Source organism: Thamnophis elegans, chromosome 4, assembly GCF_009769535.1.
Source record: "Thamnophis elegans isolate rThaEle1 chromosome 4, rThaEle1.pri, whole genome shotgun sequence".
Taxonomy (NCBI): domain Eukaryota; kingdom Metazoa; phylum Chordata; class Lepidosauria; order Squamata; family Colubridae; genus Thamnophis; species Thamnophis elegans.
The window spans coordinates 121,341,164-121,368,416 of record NC_045544.1 but is presented as its reverse complement, the minus strand read 5'-3'; the positions used below and the strand labels follow the sequence as shown (position 1 = coordinate 121,368,416).

The window sequence follows — 27,253 nt, the reverse complement described above, 5'->3', positions numbered from 1 at the left end:
CTTCCTCTGTCGTCCTTCTTTACTTCCCTTCCTCTCCTTCTCCTCTCTCCCCTTTCCACTCCGCCTTTCTCTCCTCCTCTCTCCCCCCCCCTTGCCCTCTCTCACTCTCCCTCTCTTCTTTCCTTACATCTCTCTGAGAGACATTAAAGACAGAATAAAACATATCGGACAGCCATTTGTCTGAAAATGGCATAGGAGCAGCGCTTCCCACCTTTGGCAACGTTGAAGATGTCCGGACAGTCGACTCCCAGAATTCCCCAGCCAGTCTGGCTGGGGAATTCTGGGAGTTGAAGTCCGGACATCTTCAAGTTGCCAAAGGTTGGGAAACACTGCTCTAGAGTCTCTGCTCGAGCAGGGGGTTGGACTAGAAGACCTCCAGGGTCCCTATCAACTCTTATTATATTCTGTGTTCTTTTGCGGGGGGAGGGGAGCCAGCCTTGCTCTCTTTTCCCTCCTCGACCTCCTGCCCTCCCAGCCGTCCTTCACACTCCGCCCGCCCCGCCGGCTTCGCCTCGGCGCTCATTGGCCGGACCCTCAGCGGGCGGCTCCCCGAGATCCCCGTCGGATTGGCCGGAGCGTCCTTCGGGAAGCGTCGCTCCCGCCTCTTTCTCCACTCCGCCCCGCTCTGCGGGGAAGGCGCGTCGGAAAAAAATGGGTTGCCTGCCGCCGGTCTCCGACACAGTTCGCCATGGACCGCTGGCCCTCGGTCGCCGACTGCCTCCGGGACTGGGGGGAGCTGCAGGACGGCTTCCAGCTCGTGCAGGTGCTCCTCGAAGGCGCGGGGGGTTGCAAACGCCACGTCATGGGGAGCGGGGACCGAGGGAGTCGGGCGGAAGGAGGGTCCGGCGGGCGGCGGAGGCCGAGCGGGAGGAAGCTGGGATGAATCCCGCGGCCGCCTCCAGCGGATGGGGCCGGCAGCGATCCGCAAACCGGGTTGTCATCTGGAGGAATGGGGGCTGCTGCCTGCTCCGTTCTCAGCCCGGGAGATGACATCGGACAGGGGGGGGTGAAAAAACTAATACCTCTCGGACTGGGTCAACAAACCGTTTGCGCTCCTCCCGCTTGGGTGAAGAAGAAGAAGAGTATTCGAAGCATGTGCAGATTGCCTGGGGGCGGGTGGGCACAACCTCGGGTTCCTTTAGGTGACCGGTAGAAGCCAACCTCTGTATTAAAGCAGGAGAGGGGTTGGTGGGTGGTGTATTGTTTATATCTTTTAGTCCAGTGCATGCATGAGAAAGCATTGCTGAGCATATGAAGAGTGCCTTCTCCGGGTGTAATTAATTTAACAGTAACAGAGTTGGAAGGGACCTTGGAGGCCATCTAGTCCAACCTCTGTATTAAGACAGAAGAGAGAGAGTTTATATCTTCTAGTCTAGTGCATGCATGAGAAAAGCATTGCTGAGCATCATGAAGAGTGCCTTCCTCCGGTGTAATTAATTTAACAGTAACTGGGTTGAAACGGACCTTAGAGGTCATTTAGTCCAACCTCTGTATTAAAGCAGGGGAGAGAGAGAAAGTGTTTATATCTTCTAGTCTAGGCATGCATGAGAAAAGCATTGCTGAGCATATGAAGAGTCCCTCCCCCCTGTAACTAATTTAAACTAACAGATTTGGAAGGAACCTTGGAGGTCATCTAGTCCAACTCTTAAAGCAGAAGAGTGTGTGTGTGTGTGGTGTGTGTTTATATACTCTACTGCATGCATAAGAAAAGCATTGCTGAGCATATGACGAGTGCCTTCCCCCAGTGTAATTAATTTAACAGTAACAGGGTGTGGAGGGGACCTTGAAGGTCATCTAGTCCAACCTCTGTATTAAGCAGAAGAGAGAGAGGAGAGTGTGTGTGTGTGTTTATATCCTCTACTCTACTGCATGCATAAGAAAAGCATTGCTGGGCATATGAAAAGTGCCTTCCCCCAATGTAATTAATTTAACAGTAACAGGATTGGAAGGGACAAATTTAATAGTAACAGAGTTGGAAGGGATGTTGGAGGTCATCTAGTCCAACCCCCTGCTCCCACAGGAGACCTATACTAGGGGTTTGAACTGCTGAACTGCCAACCTTCTGATCAACAAGCTTAGCTTTTCCGAGTATGCTGCTTCGCTTTCTGTATCTTAAAGGGGGCCTCTGCAGACCAAATGATCTGACTTTATTCCGAAGTGGAAAAGGAGAGTCTGCCTTCTGCAAAATAGCCCCAATAGCCACGTTTCGGCTGGAGCAGCCTTGTATCCAGTGGTAGATATGGTATACAGAAGATGTGGCTATCCTAGTTATAAGTCCAAAGGGTTATCACATTATCAATATCAAGGGCTCTGTACTTCTGGTACCAGTTGCATAGTGCCAATTATTACCATAGATGGATTTTGCTCTACTATAAATTGCAAAATCAAAGGATATCTAAGATATCTGCTATGAATGGTTTTTTTTTAAATCATTACAACTGCAGTTGACCTTTCAGTTCCTTATCCAGCCTCTGTTTGAAAGCATGCTAAAAAATTGAAAACTTTTCTTAGTAGACTTTTCCACTATTTAGAGGGATATAATTCTGTATACTGGCCAGATCACAGAACATACTAAACCATCGTGGGTTGCTGGTATATGGCATTGTGTGTATGCAGACCCAGCCAGCTGTGTTTATTCAACAAACCATGGTTTGGTTTCAAACTTTTCATGTTGTAGAGTGTGATTATCTAATTTAAATCCTGATCAAGAAAGAAATCTATGTTTTTTTTTCCCTTTAGTGTCTCACAGAACCCTATCAAATTATTGTGCTTCGTGGTTCTGAAAAGCTGAAAAGTTTTGAAAAGCTGATTAAATAAATATGTGGCAATCCTAGGCAGATCTTGATAGTTGAAATCTTCTTTTGCGGAATCTGGCTGTTAAGTTTCCTGGAGTATCTAACTGACCCCTTAAAAATAGGATGCTGAATTTTCAGGTATCTCTGATGATCTGGAATAACTGGATCTTCTGTTTTTCAACCAGACTGGCTTCCAGCCCTTCTTTTTTTCATATATTATTCGTGAGGAGAAAACTGAAAGTCTTGTGCATGAGTTCCAGGTGCTGTGATAAAATCCAAAACTCTGCAGGTGTGGATCAGGGATGGCATACACTTACCTTCCACACTCACCATACCAGTTCACAAATGTGAGCGCAGGGGCCACCTCCGCACATGCGCAGATCCATCTACACATGCACTTTTGGTGAAAAAAAATGGCCTAAATGGGATGTCATTGAGCCAGGCGTGGGTGGGCAGAGCCACCCGCAATTCCTCTACCCGTTTGGGTGATCCGGTCAGAACCGGTAGAATACCACCTCTGATGTGGATGAAGCTACATTTGATTACGGGGTCCTAAAAGGTATGACATGGAACATGGGAAAGCATTATCCCCTGATCCTCCAGTTGTTTTCTGAGAAGTTTGAATTGTTGATCTATTGGTACTGGAGTTACTGAGGAAGAAGGTAAAGAATTTGGGGGAAGATATTAAGAAATGAAAGCGGCATCTGTTCTAGATGTTTTCTGTGCTTGGAGTTATCCTGGAGCAAAAGTAGAATATCAGTGTATTTATTCAGTTTATAGATTATATGACTGTCTAAAATACAACAATTGACCATAGTGTCCTTCTCAATCAGCTCAGAGTGGGACCGGCCCTCCCCAATTACATCAGCCCCCACCCCATTAGACCTGGCACATGCAAGTACCATCAGTTAGGAACATAATGTACATTTGGTGGAACCCAGGCAGCAGGTCTTCTCTCTGTGGCATCTGCCTTATGGGATATTCTTCTGGTTGAAAATAGATTAGCTCTGTCCTTGTTGAAGTCCCTCAAGACGTGGTTATGGCACCAGGCCTGGGGTCCCAGCAATCTGGAGATGTGTCTAGATCAGTGTCCCCCAATCTTTGGGTCATTAAGAATTGGTTTTTCCGTGGACTGGAGGCGGCGTGGTTTCGCATGCTGCCTGAATCCCGTGGCTGAGGCTTTGTTTGTGTTGTGGCCCGCCAGACAGTGAGGAGGTTGGGGAGGAACATGGGCCAGTCTTGGCGTCTGGGAAGGCTGTGATGAGTGCTCTGCATCGGAGCAGAGAGGGGGCCAAGGCCATCTGACAGTTATCAGCTACCTTCGGAGTTGGAGATAGGTGGGGCAGAAGAACAGCTGAAGCCTGTTCCCAATGTGCACATGTGCAGAGCTGCCAGGAGAAGGGAACAATTAGGGAACAAGTCAACTCGGGAGTACACTGAATGGCCCCTCCCATGGGTAATAAATAGGAGCAAAAGTGGAGCAGTATTTGCAGGAGACAATATTTTGTGATTAGTGTGAAGATTTGCTTATCTGAATCTGTGCCTCACACAGACTCCTTGCCAAATATTTCATTGTACAGTGTTGCGCAACTATCCAAGGATTGATAAGGTCTGTGTTTGCAATTCACCTTTGAAAGACGGCTTGCCAGGACTTTTCTGTATGTGAATGCTAGGAATTCACGTTAGCCAAATAAAAGAGAGTTTTGCCACATTTTATGGCTTTTCTTGCCATGGGTGTTAAGGGAAGCACTGTAGTTGATAAGAAAGTAAGATGGTTGTTAAGTGAATCTGGTTTTCTCATTGACTTTGCTTGTCAGAAAGTCACAAAAAGTGATCACATGACCAGGGACACTATAGCTGTCATAAATATGAGTCAGTTGCTAAGCATCTGAATTTGATCACATGACCAGAGGGATGCTGCAAAGGTTGTAAGTGTGAAAATTGTCATAAGTCAATTTTTCAGTGCCACTGTAATTTTCAACAGTCACCAAACAAACTGTTGCAATTGAGGTCTACCTGCACACAGAAAAAAACACTTAATAGGAATGAAACTGATCAAGAATGAAACATAGAAAAGATTAATCAATCTGGTAGATGATGCATTTGTAGACATTAATAGATCTGGTTGTACTAACATAGCTTCTGGTGGATTTATTTATTTACTGGACTAGCTGGATACTCCAGCTTCTCTCCCTTTCTCTCCCTCAGGCTGGCCCCATTGATCCTCTCCTATCCCCTTCTCTACCTCAGTCTAACTCCTTAGCATCAGAGCATTTTTCAGGTGTGGAGGGGACTAAAATGTGTAAACTGCCAGTCTACAGGCTGGATGAGTCCCACCCTGGCCACGGCCACACCCAAGTGGCAGTTGGAACAGAGGTTTTTTTCAGATGGGGAGGGGGAGTAGAATGTCTAACTCCTTAGCATCAGAGCATATTAATCATATAAAAATACTAATGATCTGATGGTCATTTTGAAAAATCCTTTCTTAGCGAGCCCTAGAAGCCAAGAGGAACATACATGCCAAATTTCAAGTTTGTGGCTTTACAGTTCTGGAGATTTCATTATGCTGTATACAGTGGTATTTGGCTTTTATATATATATATAGTTATACAACTTTCATCAAGAGCTCAAAGCAGTTTATACAGGAATTTTAACCCTATTAAATTGGTTGGGTTGAGAAAAATGATTGATCCCAATTACCCAGTGAATTACAATGGATTAATGATGGACTTGAAACAGGATCTCCCTGATCCTAGTCCAGATGTCACCAGTTGACCTTGGCTGCCTCTTAAAAATCTAGGCAAGATCAGAGTTCATCTCATCAGCTTGGACGAGAGACCACCAAAGTAGAAAAACAATATCCTAGAAAAAGCAGTAAGAAATCACTTCTGTGTTATTGCCAAGATTGATGGTGGAAGTCAAGCTTGACGTGAGGGAGTCTTAATTCAAGAACAACTTAATTAAAGAGAAGGAGGTCTATGCGTGCAGAAATAGCAAAGATACAGGGAGGAACTTTGCAATGATATTTGACTGTGTAGGTGGTGATTCTTCCTCCTGTTGATAACGCATCTTATCAAAATAATATTCTGATTCCCAAGGATGGGAATAACAAAATAGTAGAACAGAATAACAAGAATGGAGGGAATCTCTGTCCTTTTCTAGAAGTTTTAATATAAGATAAGATTCCCCTCGCATATATGTGCTAGTCATTCCCGACTCTAGGGGGCAATGTCATCTACGTTTCAAAGCTGAAGAGCCAGTGCTGTCTGAAGGACGTCTCCGTGGTCATGTGGCCGGCATGACTAAACACCGAAGGCGCACAGAACGCTGTTACCTTTTCACAAAGGTGATCTCTATTTTTCTACTTTCATTTTTACATGCTTTCGAACTGCGAGATTGGCAGAAGCTGGAACAAGTAACAGGAGCTCACTCCATTACGCAGTGCTAGGGATTCAACCTGCCAACCTTTCTGATCAGCAAGCTCAGTGTCTTAGCCATTGTATCGCTTAGTTTTAATGTACCAGATTGCAATTTGATAGATACTTAGAAAGTTTTGACCATTAAAGGACAACAGTTGAAAGTAAGGGAATGATCTGATCTTGTATCACTGCTGCACCTAGACTTTTGGCACATCTACTGACCTTTATGTATAGATGTGTTCTACATCTGCATACAAAGCACCAATGTTACTCGCTAATAATAATTATGAGACGCCTTTTCAGATGGCACAGAAACTTGAATAGTGAGGGAGTTCACCTGTCATCCTTCTGACTTGTATTTGCATCATGTATCCTGGTTGAAAGGTGGCTCCTCGCCCTTGTGAAGTACAATGGATTGTGCAACAGGGCTGCACTTGCAGCTCTGCCAAGCAAGCACAGGCATCTTTGCCTTGAGACCAAAGTACATTCTAGCTGAGTGGTATTACATCATCAGTGTACAGGGCCTTTCAGAAAAGTCCAGTTCCTGGATTTCACTTTCCCCCCTTTTCCACATGCAAAGAAACCTTAGAAGTTTTCTGGTCAACAATTTTTGGCTCATAAGCTACCGTATTTTTTGGACTATAAGACACACCGAAGTACAAGATGCACCAAGATTTTGAAGAGGTATAATGGGGGAAAAAGTTTTTGCACTCTGCAGGCCTCCCAAACCTCCTCATGCCTTATTTTTTTTGTGAAAAATGGGGCATGCTGAGAGTTTGAGAGGCCTGCAAAGTGCTCCTAGGGGTGGGGGTGGGGGCAAAAACGGGAAAAAAACAGCCCGTTTTTCATTCATGTTTGTCTTCCACAGCCCCCAGGAGCACTTTTCAGGCTTTCACAAAGCCTATGCACAGCCATTTTTGCAAAGGGGTCGGGGTTTCAGGAGGCCAAAAGTCCTGTATTCAATGTATAAGATGCACCCAGATTTTCACCCTCTTTTGGATGGGAAAAAAGGTGTGTCTTACTCCGAAAAAATATGGTACTTGATACCTGCTGGATTTGTGCACCTTATAAAGCTATTGTAGGGTTTGTCTCCGACTTACAACAGTTCGATTAGTGACCATTCAAAGTTACACCACCTGTTGTGGCCCAGCAGGAGCCATTGGAGCTGCCGATAGACTCCGATAGCGAGGGACCCTATGAGTCGGTTCTGGAAGAGGTGGAGGACCCTGGGCAGGGTTCAGACTCCGAGCAGGGACCAGAGAGGCTGGTTGGACACCAGGAGGCGCCTGAGGCATGGAGCAGCATTGAAAGCCAAAGGGAGTTTGTCCCTGATGTCAGGCACTGAAATAGTGGTGAAGATGTCAGGCCCTAGAGGAGTGGGGAAGAGCAAAGGAAGTTGGTCCTGGACGCCAGGCAAAGAAGGGCGAAGAAGCGCAGGCAGCAATTACGGAGACATAGAAGATAATCAGGGCCAGGTGGTTATGATTAGGCTCCTCCCAAGAGAGTATATAAGAAGAGACTTTGGGAGGAGACTTTTTGCAGGACACAGCCGTTTTACTAAGCTGGAGAAGCTCTTGTGTGTATCTCTTATCTGTGGGGGTCTGGGTAACTGCCAAAGTCTTATCTGTGAGTAATTACTGTGAATAAAGCGTGGCTACCAGTAATCTTGTTTCGCATGACTCACCATACAGAGGGGGGGTCAGAACAACCATCATTGAAAAAAAGTGACTTATGACCGTTTTTCACACGACCATTGCAGCATCCCCATGGTTATTATGTGATCAAAATTCAGATGTGTGGCACACTGAACTGTTCATATTTGTGATGGTTGAAGTGTCCCGGGGTCACGTGATCCCCTTTTGTGACCTCCTGACAAGCCAGGTCGATGGTTATTAATGATGAAGCTCTCCAACATTTTATTTACCTGTCATGTACTAACCTGCATTGTAGAACAATGTCAAGTTTCGTCCTAAGAAGCTCTGTTCTTGTTTTCCTTAGGCAAACTCACAAGCAATACAACAGAAGCTGGAAGAACTGACAAAGCTGCAAGGCAGCATCTCCAGCTCCATTTCACGACAGAAAAAGCAACTGAAAGAGCTCTCTCTGACTCTCAGGAAGTATGTTTATGGTCACTCTCCCCTATTGTTTGCAGTGCATGCTTGGACAGGTCATGCGTATTAACAACTGAGCAAGCAGATACTTTTGTTTTTGTCTTTAATGACAAAATTTGAATTACGGTTGGCGCTTCTTTTGTTCAAGTGTGTCAGCTCCTTCGCCTGCTCCTTTCCCCCCCTCCCTTCTTTTAAAGGAGACTAGACAGCAACCAGGAGTTGAAAAATGGTTTAATAGTTTATGTTCTCCCTCTCTTAAGTCCATCTTAAAAGTGAAAATAGGTCTGTTGCAAAATCTTGCTCACTTTGCTTCTGTCTGGGCATTTACTGTCTCAGCACAAGAGTTGGGAGAAGCGGGTAGGAACAGCAATTAAGCCAGCAGCTGTCCGCGAATAGTGATAGGCGGGAAGGGAAGGTGAAAATTAATTTATATTAATTTTAGACCAGTGGTAGTCAACCTGGTCCCTACCACCCACTGGTGGGCGTTCCAGCTTTCATGGTGGGCGGTAGGGGTTTTGTCCGATACTGAAGCACTTTCCTGTTTTAAAATTTAATTGACTTTTTTAAAAAAATCATAGCATTATTTAAAAACATTTTCATTAGGTTTTCATAAAATCACCATTACTGTGGAACTGGTGGGTGGTTAGAAAATTTTACTACTAACAGAGATACAAAAGTGGGTGGTAGGTGTAAATAGGTTGACTACCCCTGTTTTAGACACTGAAGCCGAAGGTCACATACTTTGGCCCCCAAATGAGAAAGACAGGGCTTGTTCAGTGGTGGGATTCAAATAAATTAACAACCGGTTCTCTGCCCTAATTACTGGCTGGCTGGGCGTGGCCAGGGGGTCTGACAGGCAACACTTCTCCTGCACCCTCCTGGGAGCAAAAAGGGGCCACGGGGGGGGGGGCTCCCCCCCACATCCCATTTTGGGCCTAGTAGGCATCCCTGCAGCCTCCTGGGAGCAAAAATCCGTTTTCGACCTCGCTGGGCTCTAGAGGCTCTCTGGAGGGTGGAATAGGCCCATATTCACACTCCATAGGCCTCTGTGAGGCCCGTTTTCCACCTCCCCAGTCTCCATGCGCCCCCTGGGATGCAAAACGGACCGTATGGGAACTCCTGGGCGGGGAGGCATGGAATAGGGCAAGGTCAGCTGGTCATCGGAACTACCGGTTCACCGAACCGGATGTAAAATTAACATCCTGTTCCCCCAAACCGGCTGAATCCGACCTCTGGGCTTGTTGGAAAAGACCCTGATATTGAGAAAGATGGAAAGCCGAAGAAGGGGACGGCAGAGGATGAGGTGGTTAGATAGTGGCCACTGACGCAATGAACATGACTTTGGGCAAACTCTGGGAAACAGTGGAGGGCAGGGAGACCTGGCAAGCTAGGGCCCATGGGGTTGCAACGAATGGGGCACAGTTTAGCGACTGACCAACAACAACAAAAGGTCAGATTTTAGCATTTTTGCCTCGCATTTTGGGAGATTTCATGTGAGAACATTGAAAGCTTAAGAGTTTGTTTCAATTTTATTCAAGAATTTAATGCAAGGGTGGGAGGGTTGCTGGGTTAGGTTTTTCAAACTTCTGCTTGTTGGTTCCATGTGCTGGTAATGTAAGCTCCATTGGGGTGGGGAACCAGCTTGGTTGAGAAATCTTTCACTTTACACCTTTGCTTGAGTTCAGGTAAGAATTGTGCTATGTATGACCCACTTATTACATTCTGAGATTTTCCTGCTAATATGATTTTAAACTTTGTTTGGATAAATGCTATTTAATAAATGTTTAGGCATGTCTAATCACGTTCCTTTTACTAACAGTTATGGGGAAGCGGAACTAAAATTTGGTTTTCTTTCAGAGCTAATTTAAATAAGTTTGTACCATTGAGTTTACCATATGATTTACACCAGGGGTCTCCAAAGGTAGCAACTTTAAGACTTGTGGACTTCAATCAGCTGTCTTGAGAAATTCTGGGAGTTGCAATCCACAAGTTTTAAAGTTGCCAACTTTGGAGACTCCTGGTTTACATTACGTTTTCCAATGCAGCCAGTCAGTGTTTAAGCCAGAAGTTTTATGTGTTTCTTCTGAATAAATCCACACATCAGCTGGCAGAAAACTTTTAAATGAAATAAGATTATAAAAGGCTGAACCTTTGAGGCAGAAGAGTTAATCTCCTTATGGGAACCAGGAAAAAGAAAGATAAAATGGCTGATTGTTGAAGCAGCAGTGTTAATTATTATTAAAATTAAATTAATAATAATTGCACTAAGCTATATACTTATTTCTGCAACATTATATTTGCTTATCTGCTAAAACCATGCTGGTTTGTAAATAAGTCTTGCGTGAATTATAGTAATAATTAGGTTTTCAGCCAGAGTGTTAGTAGTAGTTTTTATATAAATTGTTTTGCTATTTGATGTTAGAAAAGACTTTGAAAGGAAACGCTCATTGTAGGCTCCAATAGCTTTCCACCTGCATTTTTTTGCCTTTCAAAAGGAAGAAGCAGGCTGAGTGGGCATTCATTACCCTTCTATTGCCAAATATTAGTTTTGAGATTAGTGTTTATTTGGAAAGGTTTCTCATTACTGCTTGGATAAGGCAGGTTTCCTTTGTGACTTACCCCAATGGTTCACTTAAAATGGGAACAGGAGATGGCTTGTTATTTAGGCTTTTTCAAAAGGCATTTTTTGAAAAAGCACCTTTGGGACTCCAGCCATGATCCTCACTTGTTTCCATCTCCTCTGCATGCAGCTGGAGGGGTTGGGAAACCCTTTGTGAAATTCTAGAGCCCAGGTGTCAAACTCGCTGTGTCATGTTGCCATCATGACATGATGTATTACGACAATTTTTTTCTTTTCGCGGTGATGGGGTGGGCATGGCCTGCGCGTGACGAGTCCGGCCTACGGGCAGCCAGTTTGTCACCCTGCGTATACCATCTGAAGGCTGAGGCTTAGAAGGTTTGAAACAGGATCTGAAAGCTTGGGATGCTGGATTTGGAAGTTTTAGGGGAGATTCTGCTGCTTATCAATCATTTTCTGTCTTCTTTGAAATGTGTTCCTTCTTCCTGGTGCTGTAAAGGTGCAAATCTCTTCCTGACAAGGAGCAGGATGAAGATGCTCTTGAAGAACTCCAAAACATGATCAAAGAGAGACAGGATGTCTTTTTTGAAATGGAATCATACTTGCCAAAGAAGAACGGGTAAGGGGGTTGAATTAACACGGAAATAAGGATTCTGTTCTTAATAGTTTGCTTGATTATTTATTTGGCTTATATAGTCACCTATATTTCGTATGCAACTCTAAGCAGCTTACAATGAAATAGATAAAACATAGCTAGTCCTCGATTTAGTTTGGGAATAGTTTGTTTAGTGACTGTTCAAAGTAACAGGTAAAGGTTCCCCTCGCACATATGTGCTAGTCGTTCCCAAATCTAGGGAGTGGTGCTTATCTTCGTTTCAAAGCTGAAGAGCCAGCGCTGTCCAAAGACGTCTCCGTGGTCATGTGGCTGGCATGACTAAACCCCAAAGGTACATGGAGCCTTCCCCCCAAAGTGGCCCTTATTTTTCTACTTGCCTTTTTTAAGTGTTTTTGAACTGCTAGGCTAGCAGAAGCTGGGACAAGTAACGGGAGCTCACGCCATTATGTGGCACTAGGGAGTCAAGCCGCTGAACTGCTGACCTTTCTGATCAAGAAGCTCAGCATCTTAGCCACTGAGCCACCACATCCCGCAAAGTAACAACAGCACCAGAAAAAAGTGACTTACAATCAATGTTCACACTTATGACCATTGCAGAATCCCTATGGTCACGTAATCAAAATTCAGACGCTGGGCAACTGACTCATATTCATGATCGTTGCGTTGAGAAAATTGTTAGGTGAGTTTTGCAGTGAGAATCACTGCAGTTGTTAAATTAGTAAGATGGATGCTAAGTGAATCTGGTTTCCCCATTGACTTTTCTGGTCAGGAGTTTGCACAAGACAATCACATGTCCGTGGGACATTGCAACCGTCATAAATATGAGTCAGTTGTCAAGCACTGGACTGTAAATCACATGACTATGGGGATGCTGTAATGGTCATATGTGAAAAATGGTCATAACTCACCTTTTTCAGTGCCGTTATAACTACGCGAACTGTGGTAAATAAAGGATTACCTGTAGAAGATCACACTTCCATTCTATTGTAGATCTCCCATCGACCCTGTTTCTCAGCTATTTGTTTTCTTAATTTTAATGAGTTTATTGTCTTACTGTTTTTATACTATAATCTTATCTGATAGTAAGCCACCCAGAGCCACATCACAGAGAGATTGGGCAGCAAATAAGTGTAATAAAATATAAGGAGAGATTCCATTTAGCTCAGTTTCTCAACCTTGTCAACTTGAAGATGTCTGGACTTCAATTCCCAGAATTCCCCAGCCAGCTGGCTGGGGAATTCTGGGAGTTGAAGTCCAGACATCTTCAAGTTGACAAGGTTGAGAAACACTGATTTAGCTACTTAGATGGCTGTTCAAACATAGGCAGACCTAGAAGACATAATAGCTTTATTGTCACTTTGAATGTACACTTCTTGGCATACGTTAAAATTAAAATATTAAAATTAAAATATTTCATTTGACAGATTTCCAGTGTGATTCTATAGCTAAAGGTGTTTGTAATTAGTATGGTGCCACCAGCTCTTGGTAACTCTGGGAACAGCTGTCAGTTGTGTGCTAATTACAGTTAATTATAGCAAAATCACATGTTATACACCCTCTTAATGCAGTGATTTCACAGTGGCTGTCAAAAGGAGCCAGGCAGCTGATCACTATACCTTATTATGACTCCTTGCAGATCAATTTGAGATATTGAGTACGCCCGGAATGTGAGACTTGTGTGACTCAGGTTATTGTTATGGAGGTGTACTTTTTCCCTCTTTCTGTTGTGTTTCAGGTTGTACCTGAGTCTCGTGCTGGGAAATGTGAATGTCACTCTGCTGAGCAAGCATGCCAAGTAGGTGCTAATTGATTATAGTTTATCTCCTTGCTGAGATGTTTACAGGTTAGGAATCCTCTCTTAAATTTCAGAATATGCAGATGAAGTTTCTCAGTGTGCTAGGCCACAAACAATCAAACAACCCAAGATTAATGAGCCATGATGGTGTAGTGGTTGGAATGCAGTACTGAAGGCTATTTTCTGACTGCCAACTGTCATCAGTTCGATTCTTACTGGCTCAAGGTTGACTCAGCCTTCCATCCTTCCAAGGTCGTTAAATGAGGACCCAGATGGTTGGGAGCAATAGGCTGACTTTGTAAACTGCTTAGAGAGGGTTGTAAAGCACTGTGAAGTGGTATATAAGTCTAAATGCTTATTGGTATGAAACTGAGTGTTGTACGTTATATGTATTTGACTCAACTTACAACAGCAGTTGGGACTGGGACTGCTATCACTAAGTGACACAGTTGTAAATCAGAACATTACATGACCCCGTTGTTTAGTGATGATCAGCTGTTGCTGTCATTAAGTGAGGACTGTATGGGTCATTAAGTGAAGTCTTCATGTGTCCGTCACTTCCTGCCAGCCCCCCCAGTGCCTTTGCTTCGGAGAAGTCGGCAGGGAACATTGTAAGTCTCAATCGTTCAATTGGGAGGATGCTGCAACAGTCAGAACTGTGAGGACCCATTGTAAATACCATTTGTTCAACGCCGTTGTAAACCGAGGTCTATACAGAATCAGATTAATCATAAACAGAGGCACAAAACAATGCTTGACGAAACACAGGTACATTCTTGAAATAAAAAACAACTATCCTAAGTATAATTTAATTGATTTAATTAATCCTCCAGAGAGGGTATTTCATTCCATTTGATTCTAACAACTCTTATTCCTGACTATGGAGATTCTCAGTCATCCAAGCCATGGTTGTCCCAAAGGTGCTTTTTTCAAGAGGCAACTAAACTTTCTGTTTTTTCTTTGAAGACGTTTCGTTTCTCATCCAAGAAGCTTCTTCAGCTCTGGCTCAGTGGTCCATTCCCCATCATCCAGCAAGAGCTGAAGAAGCTTCTTGGATGAGAAACAAAACTTCTTCAAGGAAAAACCAGAAAGTCCTGTTGCCTCTTGAAAAAAGCACCTTTGGGACAACTCTTGTTCCTGCTTTTCCTTAATGAAGCCAGACGCCACATAAGAGAAGTCTTTTTGATGCTCGTTGCTGGCTAGGCTCACATAAGAGTAAAGTGTTCCTTAAAACATCAGCGTCCCAAGCTCCAAAGAGCTTTCAAATCAAATCAATATTTATTATAGTCATAGATTGCCATACAGGTAGTCTGCATTTAACGAACAGGTATTTCACAGCTGTTCAAAGTTATGATGGCCACGGAATAGGCTCTTTGCTGCTCGTAAAGCATCTCCAGCTATGACTGCCCCAACAAAGAACATGAATTGTGGTCACACAACTGCAAGCCAGCTTTATGATTCCTGGCATTCTGCTATCACACGACTGTGATTCGTAATATTTTTGCTGGTTTCCAGCCAAAAAAACCTCCCATTTAAATGAATGGGTTTGCTTAACAACCATGGCATTTGCTTGACTGAACCATTCACTTAACCACTGCAAAAAAAAAAAAAAAAGGCTGGAAAATTACTTTCACTTGGGTGCCTCGATTTACAACCATAGTGACTTTTGTCTGTAATTCTGGACTCCGTTGCAGGCATATGTTGAGGACTCCCTGTAGATAAAGAGCTTGAGAAGTTGTTCTCCATCCTTCAGATTATGTTGAAACTCCACTTCTTAGGGTTGGGATCAGTGGTGGGATTCAAAATTTTTTACTACTGGTTCTGTGGGTGTGGCTTGGTGGGCATGGCAGGGGAAGGACATTACAAAATCCCAATTTCCTCCCAATCAGCTGGGACTCGGGAGGCAGAGAATAGATGGGGACGAGGCCAGTCAGAGGTGGTATTTACCGGTTCTTTGAACTACTCAAAATTTCCACTCCAGAACTGGTCAGGATCTGCTGAATACCACCTCTGGTTGGGATTTGGGGAGTTACAGTCACAAGATACTTGGAAGATAGCAGGTTTGGAAAGACGGAGCCAGGATCACAAGTGGCTGTCAGAACTGGCTCATTCTCCCTCTCCCTCCCCTTTTAGGTTTGCATATAAGGATGAGTACGAGAAGTTCAAGCTTTACCTCACCATCATTTTGCTCATCATCTCCTTCACCTGCCGCTTCCTCCTTAACTCCAGGTGAGTCCACAATCCTGAAAGATGGACAACCTCTCCCCTTCCTTTCAGCCAGGAGAAGGGGCTACCTCCAATCCTTGGAGGACGCTTCCTTTTTGGAAAGGCAATCCAGGTATTGGAGGAAGCAGCAATTTCAGGACCGTGAGATTAATTTTAATGGACATCCAAATATAAAAAACTCTAAAAATTGTAAGCCGCCAACTTTAATTCTTGAAAGTGATGAGAGGTAGGAGCTCTCCTCCCTTTCTTGCACCCAGCTCTGCCTTGCTGTCTCCTGCCAATTACCTGCCAATTACCTCCCATAGACCCGTTAGATCGCACAGGGTCGGCCTCCTCCGGGTTCCGGGTTCCGTCTACCAGCCAATGCCATCTGGCTACCACCCAGGGGAGGGCCTTCTCTGTAGCAGCTCCGGCCCTTTGGAATGAACTCCCCGCGAGATTCGGACCCTCACCTCTCTCCAGGCCTTCCGGAAAGCCGTCAAAACCTGGCTGTGCCGGCAGGCCTGGGGTTGATGAGTTTCCCTCCCCTCTCGACTTGTATGGCTGTATGACTCTTGTGTATTTTAATTACGTGTATTGTGTTTGTATCCCCTTTTTCCCCTTTTGAGTTGTTCGCCGCCCTGAGTCCCTCCCGGAGAAGGGCGGCATACAAATAAACTAAATCTTAATCTTAATCCTGTGCAATGAGAAAGATTTTGGAAAGCCAACAAAACTTCCAAAAGGGAGAATTGTTTAGGTTGCAGAATCTTCCTGTAACTGGAGCAGAGGTGAACAGACTGGGGCCATTTCTTGGAGGGAGGGAAGCATACAGGGAATGTCCCTTATTCTGGGATGTGAAAGATGACTTAAATCAGTGATGGTGAACCTTTTCAGCACCGAGTGCCAAAACTGCAACGCACACGTGCACTAGAGCACCAGAAACCCAAAGACCAGCTGGCCAGGGCGCATGCGCACACCAGAAACCAGAAAAGCAGCTGGCAACAGCACACATGCCCTGCATGCCACCTTTGGCACGCGTGCCATAGATTAGCTATCACAGACTTAGATTCACCACAAATACCGTAATGGAGGGAGAGGAGTTTTCCTCACGTCTTTTTTTTACATGTGTGGCGAGGGACCTCTTAAAACAGGGATTGTCACACCATTGATGGAATACAATAGCTAATATGACTAACAGTTTAGGAAAGTAATGAAGATTCTTTTTCCCCTTGACAATGGAAGAAATGTTGATGATGGAGCTGGCACGAGATGGCTAATTGATATTATCGTGCATTAATGTTACAAATGGTCATTTGTTTTTTAGTGTCCTATGTTTTTTAAAAAAATTACTGCCCATAGTTAATATTCATTTAGTGACCGTTCAAAGTTATAATGGCACTGAAAAGGTGACTTATGGCCATTCTTCACACTTATGAAGAAAGATCCAACCTACAATTAAGGAGAAATTTCCTGTCAGTGAGAACATTTAATTAGTAAAACCGGTTTGCCTCCACAGGTTTTGGGTGCTTCAGCACTGAAGGTTCTTAAGAAGAGATTGGATAGCCATTATTCTAGAATGTTATAGGACCAGGATGGCGAACCTATGGCACGCGTGCCATAGGCGGCAGGCGGAGCCATTTGTCAGGGCACGCGCTGGCCAGCTGAGTTCAGCCTTTTTTAAAGCCACTTTTCGCCCTCCTATAAAGCCTCTGGAGCCTGGGGAGGGTGAAAAGAGCCCCCTCCCCTGAGGCCCTCCGGAGACTTCAGGAGCTTCCCTGAAGCCTCCGGAGCGCAAAAAAATGGCCCTATGGGCAAACTGGAAGTTCGGGAGCGGAGTTCCGGTTTGCTCGTATGGTCGGTTTAAGCCCTCCGGAGGCTTCAGGGACCTTCAGGAGGTTTCCCTGAAGCCTCCGGAGGTCTAAAAACGGCCCTATGAGCAAACCAGAAGTGACTTCCGGTTTGCTCATAGGGTCGTTTTTTTACTGTCCCTGAAGCCTCCGGAGGCCCTCCGAGGGGGCAAGGGAGGCTGTTTTTGCCCTCCCCAGGCTCCTATAAAGCCTCTGGAGCCTGGGAAGGGCGAAAAAAGCATGCAAAAAATGGGGAGTTGCGCCTCTCATGCGCGCATGCGCACTTGGGGGGTCACACATTGCATTATGGGTGCAGCACCCGCGCACGACCCCCCTGCACTCCCCCCACTTATGGCATGTGAGCCAAAAAAAGGTTTGCCATCGCTGGTATAGGCTCTCTTGCCATGTGCAAGAGTTGGATTAAAAGACCTCCAAGGTCCCTTCCAATCCTATTCTGTGTTCTCTATCCCAGAGATAGAAACTGGCAAGCAACCACCAGACAATTACAGTATATCACAGAAGTGAGTACACCCCCTCCCATTTTGTAAATATTTTTCATGTGACAACACTGAAGAAATGACACTTGGCTACAATGTAAATTAGTGAATATGCAGCTTGTATAAACAAGCACAGTGTAAATGTGCTGTCCCCTCAAAATAACACAACACACAGCCATTAATGTCTAAACTGCCTGCAACAAAAGTGAGTCCATCACTTTCTCACTTTTTATGTCAGGGTAACTGATGCTGTCTTCAATTTTCTCCTGGTCTGGTATTACTGCACGCTGACAATTCGAGAGAGCATCTTGATCAACAATGGTTCTAAGTAAGTAGTGCTTCTGTCCAGCATGTCTCCTTCGTTAAGCTAAGACGGTCACATACACATTTAGCCGGGACTCCCTGAATGCTCTCTGCAAAATCATTCCTAGTGCAGCTTTAAAATTCTGGGATTGAATATGGGAGCATCTCCTTAGGAATCTTGGCTTGCACATAATGCATTCAGGGGGGTGAGTCTATCTAGCATAGCACTTCCTGTTCTGACCGCAGAGATTCTTCTGCATTTTTGTGGAGAAAATCAATCCTGGGTGTTCCTTGCAATCTTAAATAAAAATAGAAGGTGGGGAGGGGCGGGGGAGACGTTCCTCAAGAGGCAGCTCGGGTGTTTTCCCTAAACATATGGCCATTGGCGCTGTGTGTGGTGTTCAGTGCAAGGAATTCCAGTTGCTATTGCCCTTGAACCTTTCAAACAGAGCTCCCAAGCATTGCCTTACTACAGTGGTTCCCAAACTTGGCAACTTTAAGACTTGTGGACTTCAACTCCCAGAATTCTCCGCTGGCTGGAGAATTCTGGGAGTTGAAGTCCACAAGTCTTAAAGTTGCCAAGTTTGGGAACCACTGCCTTACTATATTGGGCTGTCTCATGCTTAAAAGACAAATACTAATGAAACTGCTTACCTCTGCCCTTCCAGGATTAAAGGCTGGTGGGTTTTTCATCACTACATTTCCACCTTCCTCTCGGGTGTCATGCTGACTTGGTGAGTCCTAAATCTCAGGTGCCTTGGCGATTTCAAAAAAATAAAAACAAATAAGCATAATGCTTGCGATTTCAGTGGTTTTAATTAATAGCCTGTGAGTTTGATTAATTCCTTTCTGGAGCCTTCTAGGAGAATAGCAAGTTGTTCCATCCCCAGGTCAGTGGATTCTGATTACATGTGCGCTTCTGCATTCCCTCTGTCTTTGCAGGCCAGATGGCCTTATGTACCAGAAGTTCAGGAACCAGTTCCTCACATTCTCCATGTATCAGAGTAAGTGGGACTGCATTAAAGAAGAGGGAGGAGGGAAGCGGTTGGAGGCCCACAAGTATCGGGGAAGTCAGTAAAATAATGAACCCCAGCCTTTATTTTCATAGCTACGTTGCCAAAATTCTGCAACACGGAACGTAGGATGCCCTATTTTCTGAGGGAGGCTTCTGTTGTTACTGCCTGAACGTTTGAATGAGAGTAAGGGGCAGTCAAACTACACGGTTCCACCACAAAACCGCGTTCGACTAAACCGCGCTCGACTAAACCGCGTAGCTGACGTCATCAACAGCGCGACAACAGCACGGAGACAGAAGCATGCTGTAAACGCTAAACCTAAAATTAACACCTAAACCTAACCCCCCCTAAACCTAACCCTAAACCTAAACCTAACCCTAATACCTAACCCTTACCTAACCCTATTAGTTGAATCGGCTTGCTTTCAAAGCGCTATTTAAAGCGCCCTTCTTTCTCTGCGCTCGCTGTTGTTGCCCTGTTGATGACGTCAGCGACGCGGTTTAATCGGGCGCGGCTTAGTCGAGCGCGGTTTTGTCGTGCCACGAAACTACACTACGTAAGGATTTCCTCATGGGGTGAAATTGAGATGAAATTGAGATCCTGAGGCTATGAGTTCGATCCTAGGTAGAGGCAGATATTTTCTCTCTGGGCACACTGAGAATACTATATCTGCTAAACAAAACTCCGCACTGGCGACAGGAAGGGCGTCCGGCCAGTAAACAGCTCCATTCGGTTGCCCAGACTCCACCCCACAAGGGATTATATGGTCGTTAAAAGAAGATGATGATGAAATTGAGATGAAAGGGCAGTGGCATAGGAGCTGGCGGTGAGGCAAAGGGCAAATTATTGTAGCTGAAGCAACTCAAATGTATTGGAGTTTTTTCCCCCCAATATTGTAAATATTGTTTTTGTGTTTAAGGAAGGAAAAACCACACTACCACCAAAGGTGATGGATGGAAGGGTTTAAAACTAGAGCTTTGCTTTTAAGGGACACTGTAGTAACAATGAGGGATGGGTGATTTAAGTATCGCAGCGTGTCTGCTACTCCCTGAATTTCGACCTTTTGCTGAAATTTGACAGGCTTTGTCCAGTTTCTTCAATATTATTACCAGAGTGGTTGCCTGTACCGTTTGAGGGCTCTGGGTGAACGACACACCATGGATCTCACTGTAGGTAGGTAGCATTTCTGCTTTCACTTTTTCCTTTGCTGAGGCAAACTCTCCTGTCTGAGAGATTCACTAACGGCTGTGAGGTCACAGGCCGTGGTGGCGCAGTGGTCAGAATGCAGTACTGCAGGCTGCTTCTGCTGACTGCCGGCTTCTGCCCGTTTGGCAGTTCGATTCTCGCCGGTTCAAGGTTGACTCAGCCTTCCATCTTTCCAAGGTTGGTAAAATGAGGAGCCAGATTGTTGGGGGGGCCATAGGCTGACTCTGTAAACAGCTTAGAGAGAGCTGTAAAGCACTGTGAAGCTGTATAGAAGTCTTAAGTGCTATTGCTATCCCTACAGAAGATGCTCTTCTGGTCACTGGTTTAGAAAGGAGAAAGAAGTGGCTATAAAGATGGGATGATTGTGAAATACTAGGGCTGGGAAGCCACAGCAGGCCAATGCCTGGTGTTCTGACCCCCCTCTTCCTACACCAAAGCACATCGAGACAAAGATACTTCAAGGATTTATTAACACACAGGCTAGACCTTGGCAGCAATCCAGCACAGACCAGACCTTGGCAGCAATCCAGCACAGACTAATCTTGGCAGCAATCCAGCCTGCCAAGATAGCCACGAAAGCTTCTCCAGCTCTAGTAAATACGTTGATTCCTGCGACGAGCTTGTGGAAAGCCATTCCTTTTATAGTCTTGAGAGGAGCCTAATTACCACCAGCTGAGTTCAATTATCTCCTGTAATTGCGTAACTGTTCTTTACGCCTATTAGCCCTCCGTTGCTGGGCATTCAGGACCAACTCCCTTGTCTCCTCCCCACTGCTCCAATGCATGACGTCAGGATCACACTCCCTTGTCTCCTCCACACTGCTCCAAGGCTTGACTTCAGGAGCACACTCCCTTTGGCTCTCACCGCTGCTCCAGGCCTCAGGCGCCTCCTGGTGCCAACCAGCCTCTCTGTCCCCTGCTCGGAGTCGGAACTCTGTCCAGGGTCCTCCACATCTTCCAGAGCCGACTCATAAGGCCCCTCGCTGTCAGAGTCTGGTGGCAGCTGCAACGGCTCCTGCTGGGCCGCAACAGCCTGGTGGACAGCAAAAGTTGTCCCTAGGCTTGCTTCGTCAATTCTCATCTTGCAAAGATGCTTGTCCATAATTCCTCCAAACTGCAGCTTCCCCCTAGCTTTGGGTACAGGAATTAGATCTTTGACTTGCTCCAACAATTTAGATCAGGCGTAGTTCATATTTGTATGGGAGATCTCAAGGGAATCCCAGGGCTGTAAACTTTATTAGCAAGGAAAAACAAAAAAAACACCCCAGAATAAGGGAATGACTATTTTAGGTCATAACCAAGAAAATTACATCGAAATCTCCCTGAAGTCACCAGGAGAGATTAATATGAAAGGACTTTTTTCATCATGTTTCATATGATCTTTCTGGCTTTAGAAATAATAACATTTTTACAGTCCTCTTCTAGATGTAGCTGTTAAAAAACAGAGAATTGCAAATAGCCATCCATGTATTTGCAAAATACATGTGTTTAAAAAAAAAAAAAAAAAACATCCTGAATCTGACCAGGAGATAATTCTGCTTTTCAAACCAGCTCATCCTGCCCTTCTCAAAGAGATGAGCCTTTTATTCTTAGGGAGGCAGATTTTAAGAATGTTTGGCCTGTCTCTAAGCTTCTCTATTTCCTTTTCTGGTAATGCTAGCCTAGCAGAAGTGAGAGTGGTCCATGTTAGTTGTCAAATCTCCCAAAGATTGCCATCTCCAGTCAGTCTGAAGAGCCCGTTGGGACTGCTGAACCCTGGCCTGATTCTTTGGCTGTGTGTTTTTCCTTGCAGAAGGTTTCCAGTCTTGGATGTGGAGAGGCCTCACTTTCCTGCTTCCATTCCTCTTCTTTGGCCAAGTAAGTGTGTCATCACTTCTTCAGGGATTATCTTTAGTCTAGGCAAGGCAAAACCAGGTTTATTGAATCTGAAGGGGCAGAATATCTTCTGAGTTTTTTGTGGGGATTATTTAATTAGCAATTTATATCTCATCTTTTAAAGGAACGTGGTGGCTCAGTGGCTAAGATGCTGAGCTTGTCGATCAGAAAGTTCAGCAGTTCGAATCCCTAGCACCACGTAATGGAGTGAGCTCCTGTTACTTGTCCCAGCTTCTGCTAACCTAGCAGTTCAAAAGCATGTAAAAATGCAAGTGGGGGGGTTAGGGTTGGGAAGGTAACAGTGTTTACTCACACCGGCCAAATAACCACGAAGACCTCTTTGGACAGCGCTGGCTCTTCGGCTTTGAAACGGAGATGAGCACCGCCCCTAAAGTCGGGAACAACTAGCACATATGTGCAAGGGGAACCTTTACCTTTTATCGCATCTTTTTTTTTTTTTAGAAATAACTCAATGTGGCAAGTATGCTTAATATTCCTTCTGCCTCCTATTTTCCTTACAACAAGAATTCTGTAAGATGGGTTGGGCTGAGAGTGAGTCACTGGCCATAAGTCACTCAGCCTGCTTTCATGCATAAGGCAGGACTAGAATTCCCTGTCTCCCAGATTTTAGACTAACCACTAGACTAGACTCATGTAAGAGTTCTTACATATATTTTATCTTTTCTCTTATTAGTTTTTTCAGGAGAAATACATACTCTGTTTATAAACAACTACCAGATGAAAGACAATGAAACACTGTTTTGTAGTAATAATAACAATATTTTATTTATTTCATGTTATAAATTATAAAATAAATTAGAAAATTGAGCTTTTACTTCCTAATAATAATAATGTTATAAATGTTCATCATGTTATGAAGACAACTGAGATGCTTAAAGGAACAAGACCCCTTTCCTCCAAACCTATTTAGAAAATGAGAATTTGTTACAAGGTACCGTAATATTCTTATGACCAGCGTGGGCAGGGCAGTGATGCCAAATCACCATAGAAACTGGCAGGTACAGGGGATTCTGGCATAATTTGTGAAGATTGAGAAAATTCATCTGATTTGTCCGGTTCGTTCTGGTTTTGTTTTGTTTTGTTTTAAACCTATTGCACTCCTTAAAGAGATATTGTGTTTCCCCCCCCCCCATCTCAAAAGCCAATTTTTAGGGAGAAAACTGCCAAATTTCCTCACAGAGTCCACCAAAGAGGGCTCTGGGGAAAGGTCCAGAAACAATTGAAGTGGGAACAGTAATTGAGACACACAGTCCTGGAATGCTTTTCGTCATTTACACCTAATAATTTAATGTATCAATTAGTGTGTTCCATGTGTCTCCTTTCTCCTAGATGGGATGTACCTACTGATTAACTCATGCGAATAATCTGGATTTGAGATGCATTTTGTACCCCAAAGAAACTCTTGTCCCCTTACTGTGATAATTAAACTGCCAAAAAAGCCCGTGTTTTATGTTGAAATCCCAGCGGGTGGTGGGAGGAGGGACAGGCATGTTTATCGGAGCAAAGAATTCTCAGATAGTTTGGTTAAAAATCCTAAAACTTCTGCTGCCAAAAACCAGTGGTCTGACCTCACAGTGATACCTTTGAGGGTGGGAGTCGGACATGTTGCAAATAAAACAATTATGTTCTTTTTCTAGTTCTGGCAACTGTTCAATGCCATCACACTCTTCCAATTGGCCAGGCATCCAGAATGCAAAGAATGGCAGGTAAGAGTGAATCCGTAGGCATGGGAAGCGGAAATTCTCTGTTCCTTTCCCACCCTTTCAAACTCACTTCCCGGCTGAGGAGATTACAAGCTTTGTCAATGCTTTTAAAATATCCAAACACCTTCAAAGTGCAGCCAGCATGATACTCATGGTAAAATACATGTAGTTATCTCAGTAATCCTCCCAATGCCCATTAGATCAGCTTTTCTCATAGTGTGGATAACAGCCTTTAAAGGGATTACTTGCAGTGGATGGAAGGTTATCAGATAATGGAGAGAGATTGACTGTTATCTCAGCATGGCTGACTAGGAGTGCATACCAATACAATTTACAGCTTCTGGTACAGGTAGTTCTCGACTTACAACATTTAGTGACTGTTCCAAGTTACAACATCACTGAAAAAGTGACTTATGACCATTTTTCACACTTACGACTGTTGTATCATCCCCATGGTCATGTGTTTTACATTTGGATGCTTGACAACTGACTCTCATTTATGACGGTTTCAGTGTCCTGGAGTCATGTGATCGCCTTTTGCGACCTGCTGACAAGCAAAGTCAATGAGGAAGCCAGATTCACTTAACAACCAAGTTACTAATTTTACAGCTGCAGTGATTCACTTAACAAATGTATCAAGTAAAGTCGTGGCAAGGTTAACAAATGTGGCAAGAAAATAGGGCAGAACTCCCTTAACAAATTTCTCACTTAACAACATAAATTTTAGGCTCAGTTGTGATCATAAGTTGAGGACTACCTGTATTTTGCCTGCTTATAGCATTTTAAAAGATGTTGATTTCAGGCAACACCCCCCCCCCCGGCCGCCTTTTCTTATATGTTTGACTTGAACAAATGAAAGTGGGTCTCCTCAAGATGAAATACAAAGTGATCAAATTCATTTTCATTATAGCATTTTCAGATTTTAGTATTACACTAATTGGTTTAATATAATGGGGAGAAGGGATTGCATAAGTTCATGTTATTTTAAGATTCAGAGTAATGTAGATTTGGGGAATGGTTCAATGATAAGAGCATGAGCTTTTCCAATCATCGAATTCTTCCAGATTAAATCACATGAATAAATTAAAATATTGTGCAAAAGGCAGCATGGCTGGGAAATCCCTGTCTCTGCCAACATCATTAGAGTAAAAGGTGTGTTCCAAGAGTTTGATTGTACAGCTGATTCTTACTTAGCCATTGCTAAATAAGGTCAGTTGAGCTGCTCTGTGGGAATAAAATGTTGGCTCTGCCAACATGTGTGACCTAATCTGGAAGTTGAGTCATGGCAACTGGACTTCTTTCCTTTTTATTTTGAAATATTTCGCAGCTTAACCAAGTAGCTTCTTCAGTCTGAACCTGCTTCAGTTTTGCTCAGACTGAAGAAGCTACCGTATTTCTTGGACTAAAAGACGCACCAGTGTATAAGACGCAACAAGATTTCGAAGAGGTAAGAAAGTTTTTGCCTTCCCTCAGCCCACAGCAGCACTCTGCAGGCTTCAGCAGGGCTTGAGTAAGGCAAAAACGCCTCCGTTTTTGTGAAAAACAGCCCGTTTTTTGCAAAAATGGGATGCGGGGGTGGAGCTTCGGGAGGCAAAAAATGGCTATATTCAGTGTATAAGACACACCAATATTTCCACACTCTTTTTGGGGGGAAGGGTAAGGTGTGTCTTATACGCTGAAAAATATGGTTCTTGGATAAGCAGCAAAATATTTCAAACCAAAAAGAAAAGAACTCCAGTTGCCATGACTCTTCTTCCAGACAACTCTGGAATGGATGATGGAGAATCTTCATCAACATGTATGAACTGATCTTAATTTAACACAAGACTGAAAGGCAGGAGGAGGAGCTTTCAGAAGATTAACAAAGCAAATAAGGAACACATAATGGATTTCAGAACTGGAAATGTCATGTAACCTGAAACTATGCCAACAAGGTGCCTTGAAAAGAGGCTCCAGTATTGTCCATTCAACATGTTCTGCTAAAAAAAAAGTGCCTGTGAATCCATTGTTCTGCCTCTCTGGGATGTGAATAAGTAAAGGAAGGTACAGAAACAATGTGTAAGCAAATGCCATTGGGCTACCGCATTCAGATGATGCTATGTGTTGGGATGGAGAACCTGGGACCCTCCAATTATTGCTACATCCCCAGCAGATTTAGACATCACAAAACAAGGACTACGGTATTTGCATTCGGATTCACCATTCTTCCCAAAGCATGGTCAGTCAGTTGGCTTTCATTTGTGACCCGCGATTAACAAGTGAGATTTGAAAGTGGAAATTTGTAAAAAGCCAGATTTGGGCTTGTGCAAAGCATTCAAAAAAGATATTTCACAAAGAATATTTGTAGGGGCAAAATTCCCATCTTGAAGCATTAAAGCAGCTATCTCCTTTTGTGAGACTTATTCACTTGCTTCCAAGGCTGTTCCCAGTCAATTTTGTGGGTAAAAAACTCTTTCTTTAAAAAAACACCATCTAAGTGGCTGTACATCCACACATAAAGACAGCCTTGTAAATAACTATACAAGCCTCACGAAAGACATAGATGCTTTAACACTTTGAACTAAATCCACGGGACAACACTCTCTTCTTACGCTTTGCACTGCTCTCCCTGTTCTACTCTAGAATTCCTGACAGTTTTGTTAAATTTATCTCTTCAGCAATCCAGTCCTTTTGAAAACTCTCTCTCCCTCTCCTCCCTCCCTCCCTCCCTCTCTCTCTCTCTTTCCTCTCTTCCTCTTAAAGCAGTAAGCACTGACCATGTAAATTTCATTGGCAGGTCCTGATGTGTGCCCTCCCCTTCCTCACTCTCTTTACTGGCAACTTCTTCACCACATTGCGAGTTGTTCATCAGAAATTCCAGAATAAGACCAAGAAGGAATGAGCCTTCAAGTGCCTGTCCCCCTTCCTGGCTATCACTGTTGGTGGGAGCACTGCTACTCTGCTGACGGAAGGATCCACAGTACGCTGGGCGTTCTCCTCCTCCTCCTCCTCTCCCTCCCTGTGATTCTCTTGCATACAGATGTCAATGAAGCCACGTCCAAATAGTGCTTCTGCCACCAACATGAGGCCTTGAGGCCTGCCTGCTGCCAAAAGGAACTCTGCATTTAAATCAGGTGTTGAGATTCAAGGATTAGGGTAAAGTACTGTATGAAGAACTCAAGTGACTTGTGGATACAATTCCCAGCTGACACCTGCACGGTTTTGGTACCCTTCCTCCAAAGCAGGGGGCTGATAATTCCCAGAGCCTGTCTGTCCCAAACTGAATAG

The 27,253-nt window shown here is 44.2% G+C and overlaps 1 protein-coding gene across 1 annotated transcript; it reads left to right on the top strand.

Annotated features, from left to right (window-relative positions):
• The first annotated feature begins 688 nt into the window (after positions 1-688).
• Positions 689-27,253, top strand: TMEM120A (transmembrane protein 120A). The gene is made up of 12 exons (XM_032216402.1): positions 689-763; positions 8,213-8,331; positions 11,403-11,522; positions 13,255-13,314; positions 15,448-15,543; positions 18,102-18,191; positions 18,835-18,900; positions 19,109-19,170; positions 20,263-20,355; positions 22,180-22,244; positions 23,921-23,989; positions 26,763-27,253. Exons 1-12 carry the CDS (start codon positions 689-691, stop codon positions 26,865-26,867), a joined length of 1,020 nt encoding a protein of 339 aa, XP_032072293.1. The 3' UTR covers positions 26,868-27,253.